Source organism: Zootoca vivipara, chromosome 12, assembly GCF_963506605.1.
Source record: "Zootoca vivipara chromosome 12, rZooViv1.1, whole genome shotgun sequence".
NCBI lineage: Eukaryota > Metazoa > Chordata > Lepidosauria > Squamata > Lacertidae > Zootoca > Zootoca vivipara.
In genome coordinates, this window is record NC_083287.1 from 58,730,494 (window position 1) to 58,747,252 (window position 16,759).

At 49.3% G+C, this 16,759-nt stretch overlaps 1 protein-coding gene across 1 annotated transcript; it reads left to right on the plus strand.

The window, feature by feature from the left end:
• Window positions 1-10,493: 10,493 nt before the first annotated feature.
• CIB3 (calcium and integrin binding family member 3) lies at window positions 10,494-16,050 on the plus strand. The gene is made up of 6 exons (XM_035130263.2): window positions 10,494-10,544; window positions 10,930-10,964; window positions 13,752-13,863; window positions 13,997-14,144; window positions 15,161-15,356; window positions 15,860-16,050. The coding sequence occupies exons 1-6, from the start codon at window positions 10,494-10,496 to the stop codon at window positions 15,879-15,881; spliced, it is 564 nt and encodes a 187-aa protein (XP_034986154.1). The 3' UTR covers window positions 15,882-16,050.
• Window positions 16,051-16,759: the final 709 nt, after the last annotated feature.

A 16,759-nucleotide genomic window follows, 5' to 3' on the forward strand; every position in this document is an offset into this window, starting at 1 on the left:
TGGTTGCCCTCCTCTGGACACGTTCCAGCTTGTCAGTATCCTTCTTGAACTGTGGTGCCCAGAACTGGACACAGTACTCCAGGTGAGGTCTGACCAGAGCAGAATACAGTGGTACTATTACTTCCCTTGATCTAGATAATCTATACTCCTATTGATGTAGTCCAGAATTGCATTGGCTTTTTTAGCTGCTGCATCACACTGTTTGACTCATGTCAAGTTTGTGGTCTACCAAGACTCCTAGATCCTTTTCACATGTACTGCTCTCAAGCCAGGTGTCTCCCATCCTGTATTTGTGCCTTTCATTTTTTTTTTGCCCAAGTGTAGTACTTTACATTTCTCCCTGTTAAAATTCATCTTGTTTGCTTTGGCCCAGTTCTCTAATCTATTAAGGTCATTTTGAAGTGTGATACTGTCCTCTGGGGTATTAGCCACCCCTCCCAATTTGGTGCCATCTGCAAACTTGCTCAGGATGCCCTCAAGCCCATCATTGATAAAGATGTTGAATAAGACTGGGCCCAAGACAGTCAACATGGGAGCGGGGTGGGGTGGAGCCCCATTGTGCAACAGATGGGGCTGCTTATGTGAATCCCAGCTACTGTTTTAGAAGCCTATTTTACCATTCACGACCAATATACAAATAAAACTGCTAAATAACACAAGCAACATTCAGAAGGTGAGTTAAGGTGAGGTGGCATCCTGTTAACAGAACTGCTGGATCTGTGCATCTGAGCTGAGGGTGCCTTCCTTACCCAGGATCTGCTGCATAGAATTTTCCCAAAAATTCCCCACTGTTCCCAATTTGTAGGGCATGGCCTCTTTCTGCTCATCCGACTCTCAGGAATCCTCCAAGAGATCAAAATGAATCCCTTGATCATCTGCAAAGTTTTGTATGTGCCCTGCAGCTCTGGGACCCCCCCATTCTACCCCAGGCCCCCTGTTGGGTGTTACGGAAATGACACCCCCCCACATCTTTAAACTTGTTACAATGTTACAAATATTATGCCTGAATGTATCCTTTCGACTTGACAGCTTAGGGAAGATACCTAGCTTTATAAAATCATAAAAATTCAACCCCTTTGCCAATTTCCTCCATTCCAAGGCCATTTTTGCCATTTCTCTCTTGCCACTGACTGCATGAACCCGCGGGGGACTTGGACCCCGATGAGCTGGGTTCATAGCTGCCAAGTTATCCCTTTTTTACAAGGATTTTCCCTTATGCTGAATAGGCTTCCTCGCGAGAAAAGCGAAAACTTGGCAGCTATGGCTGGGTTGTCGAGTAGTCTCTCACCCCAGAAGAGAGACTCGCCAAATCCCAGAAGGCACCACCGAGGCTTCACTTGCACAAGGGGGGGGGGCGTGGGGCGGAGCCACTGAAGGGACTTGGAAGGAAGAGGATTTTGCTCTGGAGGGTCTGCCTCCCCCGCCTTTATTTCCTGTCCTTTCTAGGAATCCAGCTCAGTTGCATTCAACCTTTCGGCAAGCTGAAAGCACCCAGCTCGCCCTCGCAGGAGCCCAGGAGGACCTCAGTATATTGCACACACCTGGAGAGGTTTTATGGGCAGCAGGGAGCGGCTCTTGACTGGCTGTCTTCTTAACATGGGGGTCCCGTCGTCCTTCCCCCGATGGCCACGGAAGCACCCCTCCCCCCCTACTGGCTGTCCCCGAGCAACCACCTTTTGCCCCCCTCCCTCCCTTCCCGCCCGAGGGGAGGTGGCAGCAGCAGGCAATAAATGGCTTCTCGCCTCTCCTCCAGAACTCTTTCAATCAAAGCTCGTCAAAACACTTGGAAAGGGGTGCGCGGATGCACCCTGCAAAATTACCTAAAATCCGTCGAAACCTCTTTCCCTTATGCATATATAATATTACAATGAGTTAAAGTGCATATGAGAGAAAGAAAAGGAATACCAGCTCGCGGCTCCATCCCAGCCAGGGCTCCGGAACAGCCGACTCCCTCCCTCCCTCCTGCCCAGGGAAAGTCTCCTCCGAAGCACCCCAAGGCTGGCGCTTGCCCCGCAACCCGAGGGAGCCCGGCGGACAGTGCAGGCAGCAGCTCACCCGGCCACCGGCTCCTCTCCTGGTCCGAGGAGGATCCAGCTCCGGACCCGCCGAGACCACGCATGCGCCTCTTACTTTTCACGCCCCCCCCTGCGCGCGCCCCCGCCCGCCCCAGCCACAGGGGGGCGCGCCATACACGCCCCCTCCCCAAAGTTTCCAGGAAGCGGGTTGGCTGGCCATGAGGAGGGAGCACGTGCACGGCTGGCCCGGGCGCACTGCCGAGAGGAGAGCCGGGAGGCAAATCCTCTTGCCACGGAGTCCATTGACACAAACCTTCCCCATTCATAAACAAAAGACTTTCCCTTCCATGACAAATACTCTCCCACCTAGTTTGCAGATTGGGGACCCATCAGTAACCCATCAAGGAGTTCCTGGCTACTGGAGAAGTGGTCTCTGAGGTCAGCCAGGGCCTAAACATGGCCCAACTGCCTCTTTTCCACTCCGCATCATATTTGGGCCCGGCTTTCATTCATGAATTGTACCTTTTCATTCATAAAAACCAAGGTGCGCGCCGTAGACGGAGCACTTCTCTCAGGCTCCGGGCGGCTTGCAAGAAAATAGGGGCGGCGTCTTTTTGCGGGCATGACTGCAGTACCAGCGGAAGCTCCTGCAGGGGGAGCTGTTGCGAAACGTGAAACGTCAAAATGTGATCTTTTGCAGAGGAGAGCTCCAGATCAGCGGCACAGCCATGGGCACCCGCATGGCCCCACAGTATGCCAACATCTTCATGGCAGATTTAGAACAACGTTTCCTTAACTCCTACCCACTCAAACCTCTCCTGTACCTGCGATACATTGACGATATTTTTATTATCTGGACACATGGACAACAGACCCTGGAAACCGGATTCCACCAGACATTCAATGACTTTCACCCCACCATCAACCTAACAATGAACCAATCTATGCAAGAAATACATTTTTGGACACTACTATAAAAATACAGGATGGACGTATAGACACCACATTATACACAAAACCAACTGACCGACAAACATATCTACATGCTTCTAGCTACCATCCCAAACATACCAAACAATCCATCGTATACAGCCAGGCCCTACGTTACAACCGCATCTGTTCCAACTCTACAGACAGAGAATCTCACCTAAGAGATCTACAGCAAACCTTTTTAGAACTAAAATATCCACCTGATGAAGTTAAACAACAGATCAACAGAGCCAGACTGATACCTAGAGAGAACCTGCTGCAAGACAGACCCCAAAAAGAAAATAACAGAACACCACTAGTCATCACATACAGCTCCCAAGTTAAAACAGTACAACGCATCATCAGAGATCTACAGCCTCTCCTGGACAATGACAGCTCCCTTTCTCAAGCTCTGGGAGGAAGACCTTTCATTGCCTACAGACAGCCACCCAATCTTAAACAACTCCTCACCCACAATAATACAACCACCAGACTTAACATGGACACTGGTACCAGAGCCTGCAATAAACCCAGATGCCAACTTTGCTGCCACATACACCCGGACAACATCATTACTGGCCCCAACAACATCCAACATACCATCTCAGGACTATTTAATTGCTCATCTTCTAACATTGTGTATGCCATCAAATGCCAACAGTGCCCTTCAGCTCTCTATATTGGACAAACAGGCCAAACCCTACGCCAAAGGATAAATGGACATAAATCTGACATCAGGAACCAGAAGACAGAAAAACCAGTAGGAGAACACTTCAATCTCCCAGGACATTCTATACAAGATCTCAAAGTAGCTGTCTTACTACAAAAGAATTTCAGAAATAGACTGGAAAGAGAAGTTGCTGAATTACAACTTATCACCAAGCTCAAAACCATGGAGGGACCTGGTTTGAACAGAGATATCGGATTCTTATCTCATTATACATGATAAGCGATCTTCAGCCATCTCAACCCTTGCTTTTTCATGCAAAACCATTTGCAGTCGTTTTCGGTCATCAACAGCTATCAGTCAGTCAATCACCCACTTCCACCACCCTTCTGAGTGATCCCCCCTCCCCTCCCCATCCCCACCCCTCCCCACCCCTTCTCTACATAAGTGCCTGGGGACTTCTATTTCACTGTATCTGAAGAAGTGTGCATGCACACGAAAGCTCATACCAAAATAAAAACTTAGTTGGTCTTTAAGGTGCTACTGAAGGAATTTTTTTATTTTACTTCGACCCAGACCAACACGGCTACCTACCTGTAACCAGAGGAGAGCTGCTAATGCTACTTTTAGTGTGTTTGAATTTTATTGTATTCTGTGTAAAATAAACTTTCAATAGCAATACTTACATGAAAAGGGTGTGTGCCTTGACACCGTGGTAGCCATGTGTGTGGAACCCCCATTTCTGAGAAATTCTTACAACATTACAAACCCGTGTTGAGATATGTACCTTTTCCTAATAGGAAGATGGCTTAAAAGAGAGGCTGCCCCGGGCCTCAACCCTCCAACCAGCCCTTTCCGTGGCCTGGCCTCCCCTGCCCCCCAAGGACCATCTGTGGGGGCCTTGCCTTCTTTAGGACACCCGGCTGCAGCGCCACAAAACCAGCTGGGGAAGGTAGGTTGGTTATTATGGTATGCATTTTTGTGCCTTTATATTGTAAATTGTGAAGGACCGTATAAAAAACTAATAAATAATAATAATAAAGTCTTCTGGAAGCCTCCCCTTCCATATATGCTATTGCCAACCACCCCAGTCTCCAAACAGTGTAAGATTCCTGGGGTTCCAGGCTCTGACTCAAGGTCTGCTGTCCTTGGAATGAGTGTCGGCGGAGACTATGGTGTCTTCAGGATATAGGGTTTATCTGCACATACAGACAACCTGAGCCTAAGATGGAGGGGCTCACAGCACCTCAGAAGGTCTTGCTTTTCCCATTGCCACAATCCCGGATTCTAGCAAGAATTCAGCATGGATCTGTCTCTAGTTGCTGCCTGCCCCAAACCCATCTCATCCGCACAACTCTGGCCTTTGTCTTTCTCACCACCAGCCAGGTGAGGGGGGGCACCCATTTGCCCCCTCACACAGAGAAGAGTCATTTGTTATAGTAATGGCAGTAAAGGTAAAGGTAAAGGGACCCCTGACCATTAGGTCCAGTCGTGACCGACTCTGGGGTTGCGCGCTCATCTCGCATTATTGGCCGAGGGAGCCGGCGTATAGCTTCCAGGTCATGTGGCCAGCATGACAAAGCCGCTTCTGGCAAACCAGAGCAGCACATGGAAATGCCGTTTACCTTCCCACTGTAGCGGTCCCTATTTATCTACTTGCACTTTGAGGTGCTTTCGAACTGCTAGGTTGGCAGGAGCTGGGACCAAGCAACGGGAGCTCACCCCGTCACAGGGATTCGAACCGCCAACCTTCTGATCAGCAAGCCCTAGGCTCAGTGGTTTAACCCACAGCACCACCTGGGTCCCTTATAATAATATAAAAAAATAAAAAAAAATAAAAAATAAAAAATAAAAACTTAGTTGGTCTTTAAGGTGCTACTGAAGGAATTTTTTTATTTTATAATAATATAGTAATGGCAGTTGTTGTTGTTGTTGTTGTTTAGTTGTTTAGTCGTGTCCGACTCTTCGTGACCCCATGGACCAGAGCCCGCCAGGCACTCCTGTCTTCCACTGCCTCCCGCAGTTTGGTCAAACTCATGTTCGTAGCTTCAAGAACACTGTCCAACCATCTCATCCTCTGTTGTCCCCTTCTCCTAGTGCCCTCCATCTTTTCCAAGGATTCTTCTCTTCTCATGAGGTGGCCAAAGTAATGGCAGTACTTGGGGCTATTAAGGCAACAGGGAACTTGCCTGTCTCCCTCAACAAGGGAGTCTTCCATTAGAATTTCACCCTTGCTGGACCCAGGACGCACCACTACCCACCTCCTAATAATATGGTTTAAAACGAACAGGAATAACTTTAAAAAATTGTCCAGTAGCACCTTAGAGACCTCACAAGAAGTTATATCTGAAGAAGTGTACATCCACACAAAAACTTATACTGTACCCAGAACAAACTTAGTTGGTCTCTAAGGTGCTACTGGATAACTAATTTTTAATTTTTTTTGACTGCGTCAGACCAACACGGCTACCTACCTGAATCAGAAACAGGGCCGTCTTAAGCGCCCCTGGCGCCGTGGTGCGCCGGATCCCTCTGGCGCCTCCCGCCCCGTTTCCCAGCGTGACGGGCAGGTGGGCGCTGCGCATAGCGCGGCTGCCACAGGCGCTGCTGCGCGACGGGCGGGCGGGCAGGCACAGCGCGGTTGCTGTGGGCGCAGCTGCGTGGCGGACCGGCGGAGCAGCCGGCCAGCGGGCGGGCACAGCTCGCGGCGCCCTCCTGGCAGGCCAGCGCCATGGTGCCCTGCGCCACGCAGCCTGGCCGTAGGGCTGGCCCTGATCAGAAATAACTTTGCAGCAGTAAAGGCTGATTCATGGTGTAAGGGGCTTCCTTGGAAGGTGTTGGACTCTCCTTCTGTGGACATATTTCATCAGAAATTTATTTTTTTTAAAAAAAATTCCCTCCCAGATCCAAATCCAACCACTGCTTTAAAATAGGAGAGTCCCTTCCAAGGGAGTCTGTTCCACTGTCAAACAGCTCTTACTGTCTTAATGTTTAAGTGGACTCTTCTTTCTTGTAGTTTGAATTGTTATGGAAATCACGTGGGGGGGCACATCTTTAAAGTTGTTAAATGTTATAAAGGACAGATCCTGAAGCTGAGGCTCCAATACTTTGGCCACCTCATGAGAAGAGAAGACTCCCTGGAAAAGACCCTGATGCTGGGAAAGATGGAGGGCACTAGGAGAAGGGGACGACAGAGGATGAGATGGTTGGAGAGTGTTCTCGAAGTTACGAACATGAGTTTGACCAAACTGCGGGGGGCAGTGCAAGACAGGAGTGCCTGGCGTGCTCTGGTCCATGGGGTCAAGAAGAGTTGGACACAACTAAACGACTAAACAACAACAACAACAAATAAATAAATATTATGCATAAATGTATCCTTTCGACTTGACAGCTCAGGGAAATTACGTACCGTAGTTTTAAAAATCGTATACAGTAATATCAACTCCAGTTTCCTCCATTCCAGCGCTATTTTGCCCTTGAAAAGGGACTCCAGGAATTGCCCAGAGGCACTTTGCTGAGCTGATTGTTGGCTAAGCCTAATCCCATCCCAGTCACTGCTTCATTGACTATGCAAAAGCCTTTGACTGTGTCGACCACAGCAAACTGTGGCAAGTTCTTAAAGAAATGGGAGTGCCTGATCACCTCACCTGTCTCCTGAGAAATCTCTATGTGGGACAAGAAGCTACAGTTAGAACTGGATATGGAACAACTGAGTGGTTCAAAATTGGGAAAGGAGTACGACAAGGTTGTATATTGTCTCCCTGCTTATTTAACTTATATGCAGAATTCATCATGCGAAAGGCTGGACTAGATGAATCCCAAGCCGGAATTAAGATTGCCGGAAGAAATATCAACAACCTCAGATATGCAGATGACACAACCTTGATGGCAGAAAGCGAGGAGGAATTAAAGAACCTTTTAATGAGGGTGAAAGAGGAGAGCGCAAAATATGGTCTGAAGCTCAACATCAAAAAAACCAAGATCATGGCCACTGGTCCCATCACCTCCTGGCAAATAGAAGGGGAAGAAATGGAGGCAGTGAGAGATTTTACTTTCTTGGGCTCCTTGATCACTGCAGATGGTGACAGCAGTCACGAAATTAAAAGACGCCTGCTTCTTGGGAGAAAAGCAATGACAAACCTAGACAGCATCTTCAAAAGCAGAGACATCACCTTGCCGACAAAGGTCCGTATAGTTAAAGCTATGGTTTTCCCAGTAGTGATGTATGGAAGTGAGAGCTGGACCATAAAGAAGCCTGATCGCCGAAGAATTGATGCTTTTGAATTATGGTGCTGGAGGAGACTCTTGAGAGTCCCATGGACTGCAAGAAGATCAAACCTATCCATTCTTAAGGAAATCAGCCCTGAGTGCTCCCTGGAAGGACAGATCATGAAGCTGAGGCTCCAATACTTTGGCCACCTCATGAGAAGAGAAGAATCCTTGGAGAAGACCCTGATGTTGGGAAAGATGGAGGGCACTAGGAGAAGGGGACGTCAGAAGACAAGATGGTTGGACAGTGTTCTCGAAGCTACAAACATGAGTTTGACCAAACTGCGGGAGGCAGTGGAAGACAGGAGTGCCTGGCGTGCTCTGGTCCATGGGGTCACGAAGAGTCGGACATGACTAAACGACTAAACAACAACAAACATCAACAATCCCATCACCAGACCCACCCAGGTGACAGACCATGCAAAGCCAGGACCTTATAGTTCTTTCTCTGTGGATACTCAAGAAGTTCCTCCCGGTACCTATCACACATTTACTTTTGCCCTGAACCATTACCCTTATAAAAAAATTCCTTCAGTAGCACCTTAAAGACCAACTAAGTTTTTATTTTGGTATGAGCTTTCGTGTGCATGCACACACACACACGAAAGCTCATACCAAAATAAAAACTTAGTTGGTCTTTAAGGTGCTACTGAAGGAATTTTTTAATTTTGTTTCGACTCAGACCAACCCGGCTACCTACCTGTAACCATTACCGTTATGTTAATCTTGTTTACCAGTATGTTAATATTGTATGTACCTCCCCTTTTCTGACGTTTAGCTATGTAACTATGATGTAGGAATGATGCTTTGGAAATGTATTCCGGGATTTAGGTGGGAAGTTTTAAAAGTTCTTGCAACCCTGCTCCCGCTGTTCAGTCTTGGCTTGAACCTGCTGCACAGTAATAAACTTTGCTGTTTTGCTCCGGATGCTGGCTGGACTCCTTCCTTTTCATTCCGCAGTGGACCGCGGGCTCATGCCCAACGAGCTGGGTGGCAGAGCAGCCTCGCACCCAGATTTTCCGTAACAGTTGCCAAGAATGTTTTCATTAACATTTCATTTTTTTTTTAAATGATATCAGATATTGATTTTAGTTAAGTGCCTAAATTTTTAATCTTAATCTTAAACCTTCAAGATATGTTTTTCGAATTGTTAATATTTGTCCTTGTGAGCTGTGAATTGTGTTATATTATCTGTGGTTTGTACGAGTCTGCGGTTTTTATTTGATTTGTTTTGTTGTGTTGTGTTTTATGATGGGCGTACAGCCAAATAAACATATTTGCTTTGCTTTCATTAACCAAGAAAGAAAGTGAAAGGCTTGAAGCTGATCAGATACTATTGTAGTTCCAAACACAAACCATGCTGACTCGGGATCCGGCCTCTCGCCCTTGTGCTGCTGCTGCCTGTGCCACTCATCTGTGTTTCAAAGCTGCCACATCTGCCTGAGGCTGAGCAGTCAGAAGTCTGTCTGTGCAGCTTCTAGTGGTGGCAGCAAGGGGAGAAAGGCTGGGCAAGCCCCAAGTTTTGGCCACAATCACCTTGCCGTGAGATCACCATGCCCCATATAGGACCACTGGATCACTTCGATCTGCAAAACTTGCACGGTTACAACTCCCACATCATACTTCTGCATTTGTAACAAGCCAACATTTTAGTGCGGCAGCAGCTACACTTTGAAACTCCCTGTCAGGCAGGTGGTGTTTTCAGCCCCTGCCAACAACCTTAGAAAAGCCTAGCTAGATATCGAGATTGCTGGTGTGGGTTCTAATCTGCTTTTAGTTTATCGCTGATTTTGATTTTATTTTTTTGGAATGCATTAAATAGTTGTTGTTAACTGTCTTTACTGATAATTTTATTGTTTTATTCTTTTCTAACCGCTTTGAGCTTTCTTTCTTTTTTACAGTCAAGTGGTGTATACATTTAAATGAAATAGATAGATAGATGATAGATGATAGATAGATAGATAGATAGATAGATAGATAGATAGATAGATGATAGATAGATAGATAGATAGATAGATAAGCGTGTTGAATTTCCAGGTTTTCAGAGATTTTGAATTCCCTGTTTCAGCGAACCAGATGTTTGGCTGCTGGCTGCAAATGCAGGGCTGCTCAGAGCCACTTTTCTTTCAGTCCACTTGGGGAGATGCTGAGGGGGAATCAGGGAGACCTCCTGGCAGCAGCAGGAGGGAGGGAGGGAGGGAGGGAGGCAGCCAGGCCGCTCCATGATCCGCGCGAAGCAGCCCCTTCGCTTGCGCCCAGAGAGAGCGAGGAGCGGGCCTTGGCATCCACGGCGTAACCTGAGCCCTCCGAGGCCGGCGCGCGCGGCAGGCAGCAGGTGAGTGATGCTGGACATGAACCTGGTGCTGCCTCCGGACTGAAGATTTGATGAAATGCCTCTATTATGATCCGGAGATCCATGGAGGAGAGCAAGCGGGCGATACCTGATCCCCTCCACTCCCGGAGAGCCCGATTGCTGGAGCTTTTCATAACCTCCCCAGCAGCCAGACGCCTCTCTCGAAAGGCAGCTTCAGGGGCAGCGGGAGCCATGGGACGAGGGGGCCCAGGGCTCAGAGATGGGTAACAAGCAGACCATCTTCACTCCGGAGCAGCTGGACGCCTATCAGGTGAGAGCACCTGCGGACGCAGCGCGGCGGGAGCTTCCTTGCCTGCGCGCTCACCAGAGCTTTGCTAATGCCGGGCAGGAAGCGGGAGCGGCTGCTTTTTTGAGCCAACATGCAGACAAGCCAGTGTGGGCAGGAAATGCAACATGCGTGCGAATGCCATGTGTGAACGCAGCCCTGCGAGGAGCGTGTCCGTGCCGAAGCCCATAAGCAGCAGCAGTAGATGGAGTCAAAGAGCTTCTTTTTACGGCTAATGTCTGCACAGTACGGGGGAGGGGTGGGTAGGAGGGGATTCTTACGAGACGATCAGAAATCACTCCGGGGCGGGGGTCTCCAGCCTTCTCAGACTCCCCTCTGTACCTGGTTTCAAATTTATTTTCTGTTTCAGGATGCAACGTTCTTCACACGGAAAGAAATTCTCAGGTGAGATTATGCGTTTCGCTACAGAATCCAAATACTGTACTTGCGTCAGAATTATCAATTGTGAAAAGCTCGGGGTGGGGGTGGGGGTGGGGGCTGCAGCTGAAGCAGAGCTGCCTCTCCCCGCCTTTCCCCAACCTGAGGCGGGAGGTGCCTTTTCTTTCACAGATGCCCATATGCTATAAAATGCGCCTGGCCCCGCTCGCTCTTCTGCTCCGCGCTCTGGAAATTCCCTCTGCTGAGCTGAGGGGGGCTGGAAGTGGCAGGATCAGTTTCGGGTCCCTGCAGCAGGGAAGCCTAAATCAGGGGGGGGGGCAATTGACTTTTAAAGACTCTCGCTCAACAAAACTGAGCCATTGGGCAATCCAGTGTGTGAGACAGAAGAAGGTGCTAGAGCTCCCTTGGGATTCATTGCTTCCTTCTTAGTAGGTTTATTCAACTTTGAACTTTGAGATTTTCAAATGAGAAAGTGGAAAGGAGCTGACCACAAAAGGCTCGAAATACTCCCGAATAAACTCCAAACCATTTGGTTCCTGTGGTCTCTGTAGCTTCCCCAGCTGAGACTCTGCAGAGATAATGTGGTGGAGTGGTCAGAGTTTGAGACTGGCCCCTTGGGAGAAGCGAGTTCACATCCCGCTACCAGGCCCTCTCTCCCTATCCATCTAGCCCACCTCACAGTGGTGTAATGAAGCTAGAATAGGAGAGCCATGGGCACAGCCTTGAGCTCCCCGAAAGAAAAGGTGATATACTAATGAAGCGAATAAACATATAGAGTAAGTGCCCAGGAAGGGAGACCCAAGGCCCACAGGCTGAGGGGTCTCAGCCCAGGAGAAATACTCCCCCTCCCCTCTGCCATTTGCTGTGTTGACATGTAGCAAGGGACACGGGCTGAGTGAAAGGGGCATTGATGAAACCTAAGTATGGGCATGTTTTCATGTCTGGAATGGAAGCCAAGACCATAATTGTATCATGAATAAGGCATTCATTATTGATAGGGAGCCCTTTTGAAACTTCTGCCTCTTTGTTCTCTGCCACTTTCTCTGATGACAGCCCATTGCCAAGTAAACAAAGGAAGCAAAAAGGAGGCAGAGGAGGAGGAGGAGACCCCCCACTCACTCACTCCTGCTCCCACTTTTCAGACTTCCCCTCTAGTGAGCTCTTTCTGCTGCAGTGCTCTGCATGCAAATCCAAGAGGGAATCGCACCGAGGGGCAAAGGATCACACTGCCAGCTTAGTTAGGATTTATAGTCCTGCCTTCTTTAAATGTCTGTTTCGAGGCAACCAACAACACAGTTGGAACAACAAAGCAGTAAGAACCCCAACATGCCAAAAGCAAACACAAGAAGCACATTTAGACAAAATCTTTCAGGAAATGTTGTTGTTGTTGTTGTTGTTGTTGTTGTTGTTGAGTCGTTTAGTCGTGTCCGACTCTTCGTGACCCCATGGACCAGAGTACGCCAGGCACTCCTGTCTTCCACTGCCTCCCGCAGTTTGGTCAAACTCATGTTCGTAGCTTCGAAAACACTGTCCAACAAAATAGAAGAAGATGGCTTCACCCCAGTATGGTTCCCCTTTATCACATACACAGCCCAACAAGACAATGACAAAAACCCACCAACAGCATACGAATCAATATGGTTAACCTGACTCACAACACTCACCCCCCTGCTTACAAACAAAACAAAGACCACCACAGCTAACTACAAAGGAACAACCATATCCTAGGCCAACCCCAGCATCTCTCACCATCAAAGGAAAACAGGCGAACAACAGAGAACCTATGCAAGCGTCGCTGACAAGAAAAAGCCCACCCCATCCCTCCCTCCCTCCCTCCCTCCCTCCCTCCCTCCACCTACTACCCTTCCCCTCCCCTCACCAATGTCTCAACAAACGAAACTGAGCTGTAAAAATGTTAAGAGAGAAATTGCTCTTATCTTTGTAAACCAAGAAAACCCTTAATAAAAACAATTTAAAAAAATAAATAAATCACATGAGCTAAAAAAAAGAAAAAAAGAAAACACTGTCCAACACTGTCCTGTTTCAGGAAATGGAAACAGGTAAATGCCCTTTAAAACTGACTGAGCACAAAATCACTTAGGCCTCCTGTGCTAATGCACGTTTACTTGGAAGTAGGTCCTACTGCATCCAATGGCGTCTGGGCATCTGGACCTACCAGTAAGGAAATGAGCCAAGGATTGCAAGTTGTGAATTGGTGGGATGATGCAAGGAAGAAGTACCTGGATGTACAGAATTATCAGCAACACACAAAGACAATCACCCCAAACCCAACCCAGCCGTGGCCCCCTCTCTTCCCTCGCACACATCCCTTCTGCGGCAGTCTGAGTCCTCCTAACATTTTTAGATTCTTAACATAGCCTTGATCAGTCTTCCTCTCCCTGTTTTTTTTTTTTTTTTTTTTTTGTGGGAGGAGGACATCCCCTGCCTGCTGCTTCCTCTAGGGAGCAGCTGAGAAGATGACTTCTTGGGTTTGCTGACCCCTCCTTGCCTCCAGGCATTTACATTTGACTGTAAATAACAGAGCAGCAAAGGAGCCCCTTCAAAGCTGCTTGGCCAAATGCTCTCTTTCTTCTGCCTCGCTTGGTGGGATGGCCAGAGATGTGAGCTGTCCTGATATTGGGACCAGGACAAGTCATCTTGGATGACTATTTGCCTGTTGCTCAGTGATGATTGACTCCTGCCAGTCCAGCAGGCACGAGAGAAGCCACGTCCTCCCTCCACGACCTGGTCCTGGATCCCACAGGTGAGAAAGACTCCTTTCCTTGCTTGCAGGTTGTTTGACAGGTACCGTGACCTGGCCCCTCAGCTGGTCCCGCTCGATTACACGAAGAAGCCCAATGTGAAGCTCCCCTACGAACTCATTGGCAGCATGCCTGAGCTGAAGGTACAGGAGGAGGCAGGCACGAACCCCTGGGGTTCAGTTCCCAGGGAAGCTGTCTCACCTGCCCCGCAGGGGGAATGGGAGGGAGGCCCTGAAGCCGGGCTCCTTTCCTTCTCACCCCCATCTCCTTCCTCAGGACAACCCCTTCCGGCAGCGCATCGCTGAGGTCTTCTCCGAGGATGGGGAGGGCAACATGACCTTAGATGACTTCCTGGATATGTTCTCGGTGATGAGTGAAATGGCTCCTCGGGACCTCAAGGCTTATTACGCCTTCAAAATCTACGGTGAGCTAGGGGAATATCTACTATGAAAGTAATCATGCTGATCTCCTAATCCCAGAGGATCCCAGAAGTGACGTCAGTCTACATTGCTTAAAACTAGCCCCAATTTGAGTTGCATTGATTTGAGTCAAATTGATTAATTATTATTATTATTGTATTTATTTCAACAATCCCAAAGTTTGAGAGTCAGTGATCTGTCATAGAACAACCCCATTGAATAAAATAACAGTGGTTATTCAGTCCTCATTGCTGGTTGCAAAGGGCCCCCCATGACAATTCAAGCTTCAGGCCCCCAAAATGTAGGTGCACCACTTGGTGAGTGGCAGCCACAGGGGAGGGGTCCTGGGAGTTGGGGGTGGGCTCTTTGCAGAGGAGCATTGCCACACAACTTCCCTGGCTGCCAGTCACTCCAGCAATAGGGAAGGGAGAGAGGCGGCTCTTGGGGGCAGCCCTGGCCGGATGCTCTTCAAGACAAGAGGCTTTGTGTGGGAGCTGCAGGGCAGGAGAAGAGGCAGCTGGACCTGCAAAGAGATCAAGAGACAGGGGAAACTGCACCTCCTGAATTTCTGCCTGCCATGATCTATCAAAAGTGGGCAGTGGGAATCTCACTGAAAAGCAGAGGCTCCACACTGTGTGTGTGTGAGAGAGAGAGAGAGAGAGGGAGAGAGGGAGAGAGGGAGAGAGGGAGAGCGCACTGCCAGACAGGCCCTTCATGCTGCTCCTGAATCTTCTCTGGAAGTGGTTTGTGGTGCTCCACAAACACTGCAGCGGACTCCCCTGTGCAGCTGAGCATAGAAAGCACATTTCCATAGGGCAGGTGCTTGAAGCAACACTGACACCCCCACCACAGCCCCCATAGGCAGGCCTCCCCCAACCTTGCCTCCCTGCTATGGCTCTGGCACTACTCTCCCCGCCAAAGCAGGGAGGTGACCTTCTGTGGGGACCATGCGTAAGTTCAGAGGCAGTGAAGCTTCTCCCTGCTCCGGCCCTGAGGTCCCCACGCACTCCTCTATCTGCAGATTTCAACGATGATGACTACATCTGCAAATCCGACCTGGAGAAGACAGTGAACAAGCTGACCCGCAAAGAGTTGACCCCGGAGGAGGTGTGCCTGGTGTGCAACAAGGTGATGGAGGAATCCGACTTGGACAACGATGGCAAGCTCTCCCTGGAAGACTTCCAGCACATGATCATTCGAGCGCCTGACTTCCTCAGGTAATGGAAGCTGCCCGGCCGTGGCCTTCCTTCCCCCTCTGGGCTGTCGGGCTCAGGAATAAGGAGCACCGGGCGGGGAGGGGGGGACTTTTCTCAAAGCAGAGGGTGCCAAGAAAGCCAAGCAAGGTGAGAGTAGCCTGAGGTTTCCCATCCACCCCCGTCCTGCCCATCTCATGCAGAGCGATGAAGCAGGTGCCCCGTGAGATGCCCTGGGCATTTGCTCTCGGACACAGTCTGCTGAGCTCAGCCTGGGCATCCTTCTCTCCCCAGGACAGATTCACGCAGCCCATCATTGCCCAGGCTGCCCTGGCTGTGCTGCCAAGCGTCTCAGCCAGGAGAGGCACATTTTTTCCTAAGCTAGTCGGAGTCTCTCTCAGCCACGAGGAGGCCTGGAGTTCTGCTTCCACCTGCTGTTGTTTGCATGTTAAACTCCCAATCTTCGCTGATGTCCTTTTCTGACCACCGGTCACCAATGCTAAAGGATTCTTGTTGTTTTTCAACAGCACTTTTCATATCAGAATCTGACCCAAACTCCAGAGACCCACCGAGAGCCGGAAACCCTCTTGCTGCTTCTGCCGCCTCTTCCAGAGCCGGATCAGAGGATGAGGCCTGGAGCTGCCTCCCTAGGGCTCCTGCCAGGGGGGCTGGGGTGGAGCAGAGCTTCCTTTTGCCTCTCGCTATAAACTGAACACATGGTGGGGTATCTTTCCAACTTGATATAACAATGCAGCTGGGTTTCCATTTCCCCCTTAATCTGACATACAGAAAGGCAGCCAGCCTTGAATTAAAATTCAACACTAAGGACATTGGAAGAACCCTGTTACTGGGTCAGACCACCCCCACTCTAGTGTGTGGCTTCCCTTGTGGCTGTCCAGATCCCTCTAGGAGGCCCACAAGGAGACGTGAGCTCCACAGCCCACTCCCACTCCCACTGGTGGCCCCGAGCAACTGGTATTCAGGGGCAAAATACGTCTGATGCACCCCACCCCCCAAGTGTCCCTGTTTTCCAGGGACAGTCCCAGAATTACAGAAGCCACTCCTGTTTCTGATTTGATCCCGGAATGTCCTGCTTTTCCTTTATCCTCCCCTCCATGTCACAGAGAACAATGAAATGTGATGGAGAGATCAGACTGTGCCCCCCCCTCCTGTACTTTTTGGAAACAGGAGCCTCTGTGTCTGTGTGTGTGTGTGTGTGTGTGAAGGTGCAAAAACAGAGTCCTGCTTCGACCGAAAATAAAATACCTGCAACAAATGAAGGAAACGCTGAAGCTGGCATACCAAGCTTTTCCTATAATCCACTTCCCTTTCATATTCCTGTTCAGTAGAATTGGGTGAGTCCAGCAGCTGTGTTTTTCAAGCAAGGACCTTCTGGCCTGGTTGGCTACCTCAGCTGTCAGAGTGTG

Bases quoted from the DNA above. Each gene is read 5' to 3' on its own strand.
- CIB3 (XM_035130263.2), top strand. From the start codon at position 10,494: ATGGGTAACAAGCAGACCATCTTCACTCCGGAGCAGCTGGACGCCTAT. The intron at 10,965-13,751 runs GTGAGATTATGC...CCTTGCTTGCAG, and splicing joins ACACGGAAAGAAATTCTCAG to GTTGTTTGACAGGTACCGTG. The intron at 15,357-15,859 runs GTAATGGAAGCT...GTTTTTCAACAG, and splicing joins CGAGCGCCTGACTTCCTCAG to CACTTTTCATATCAGAATCT.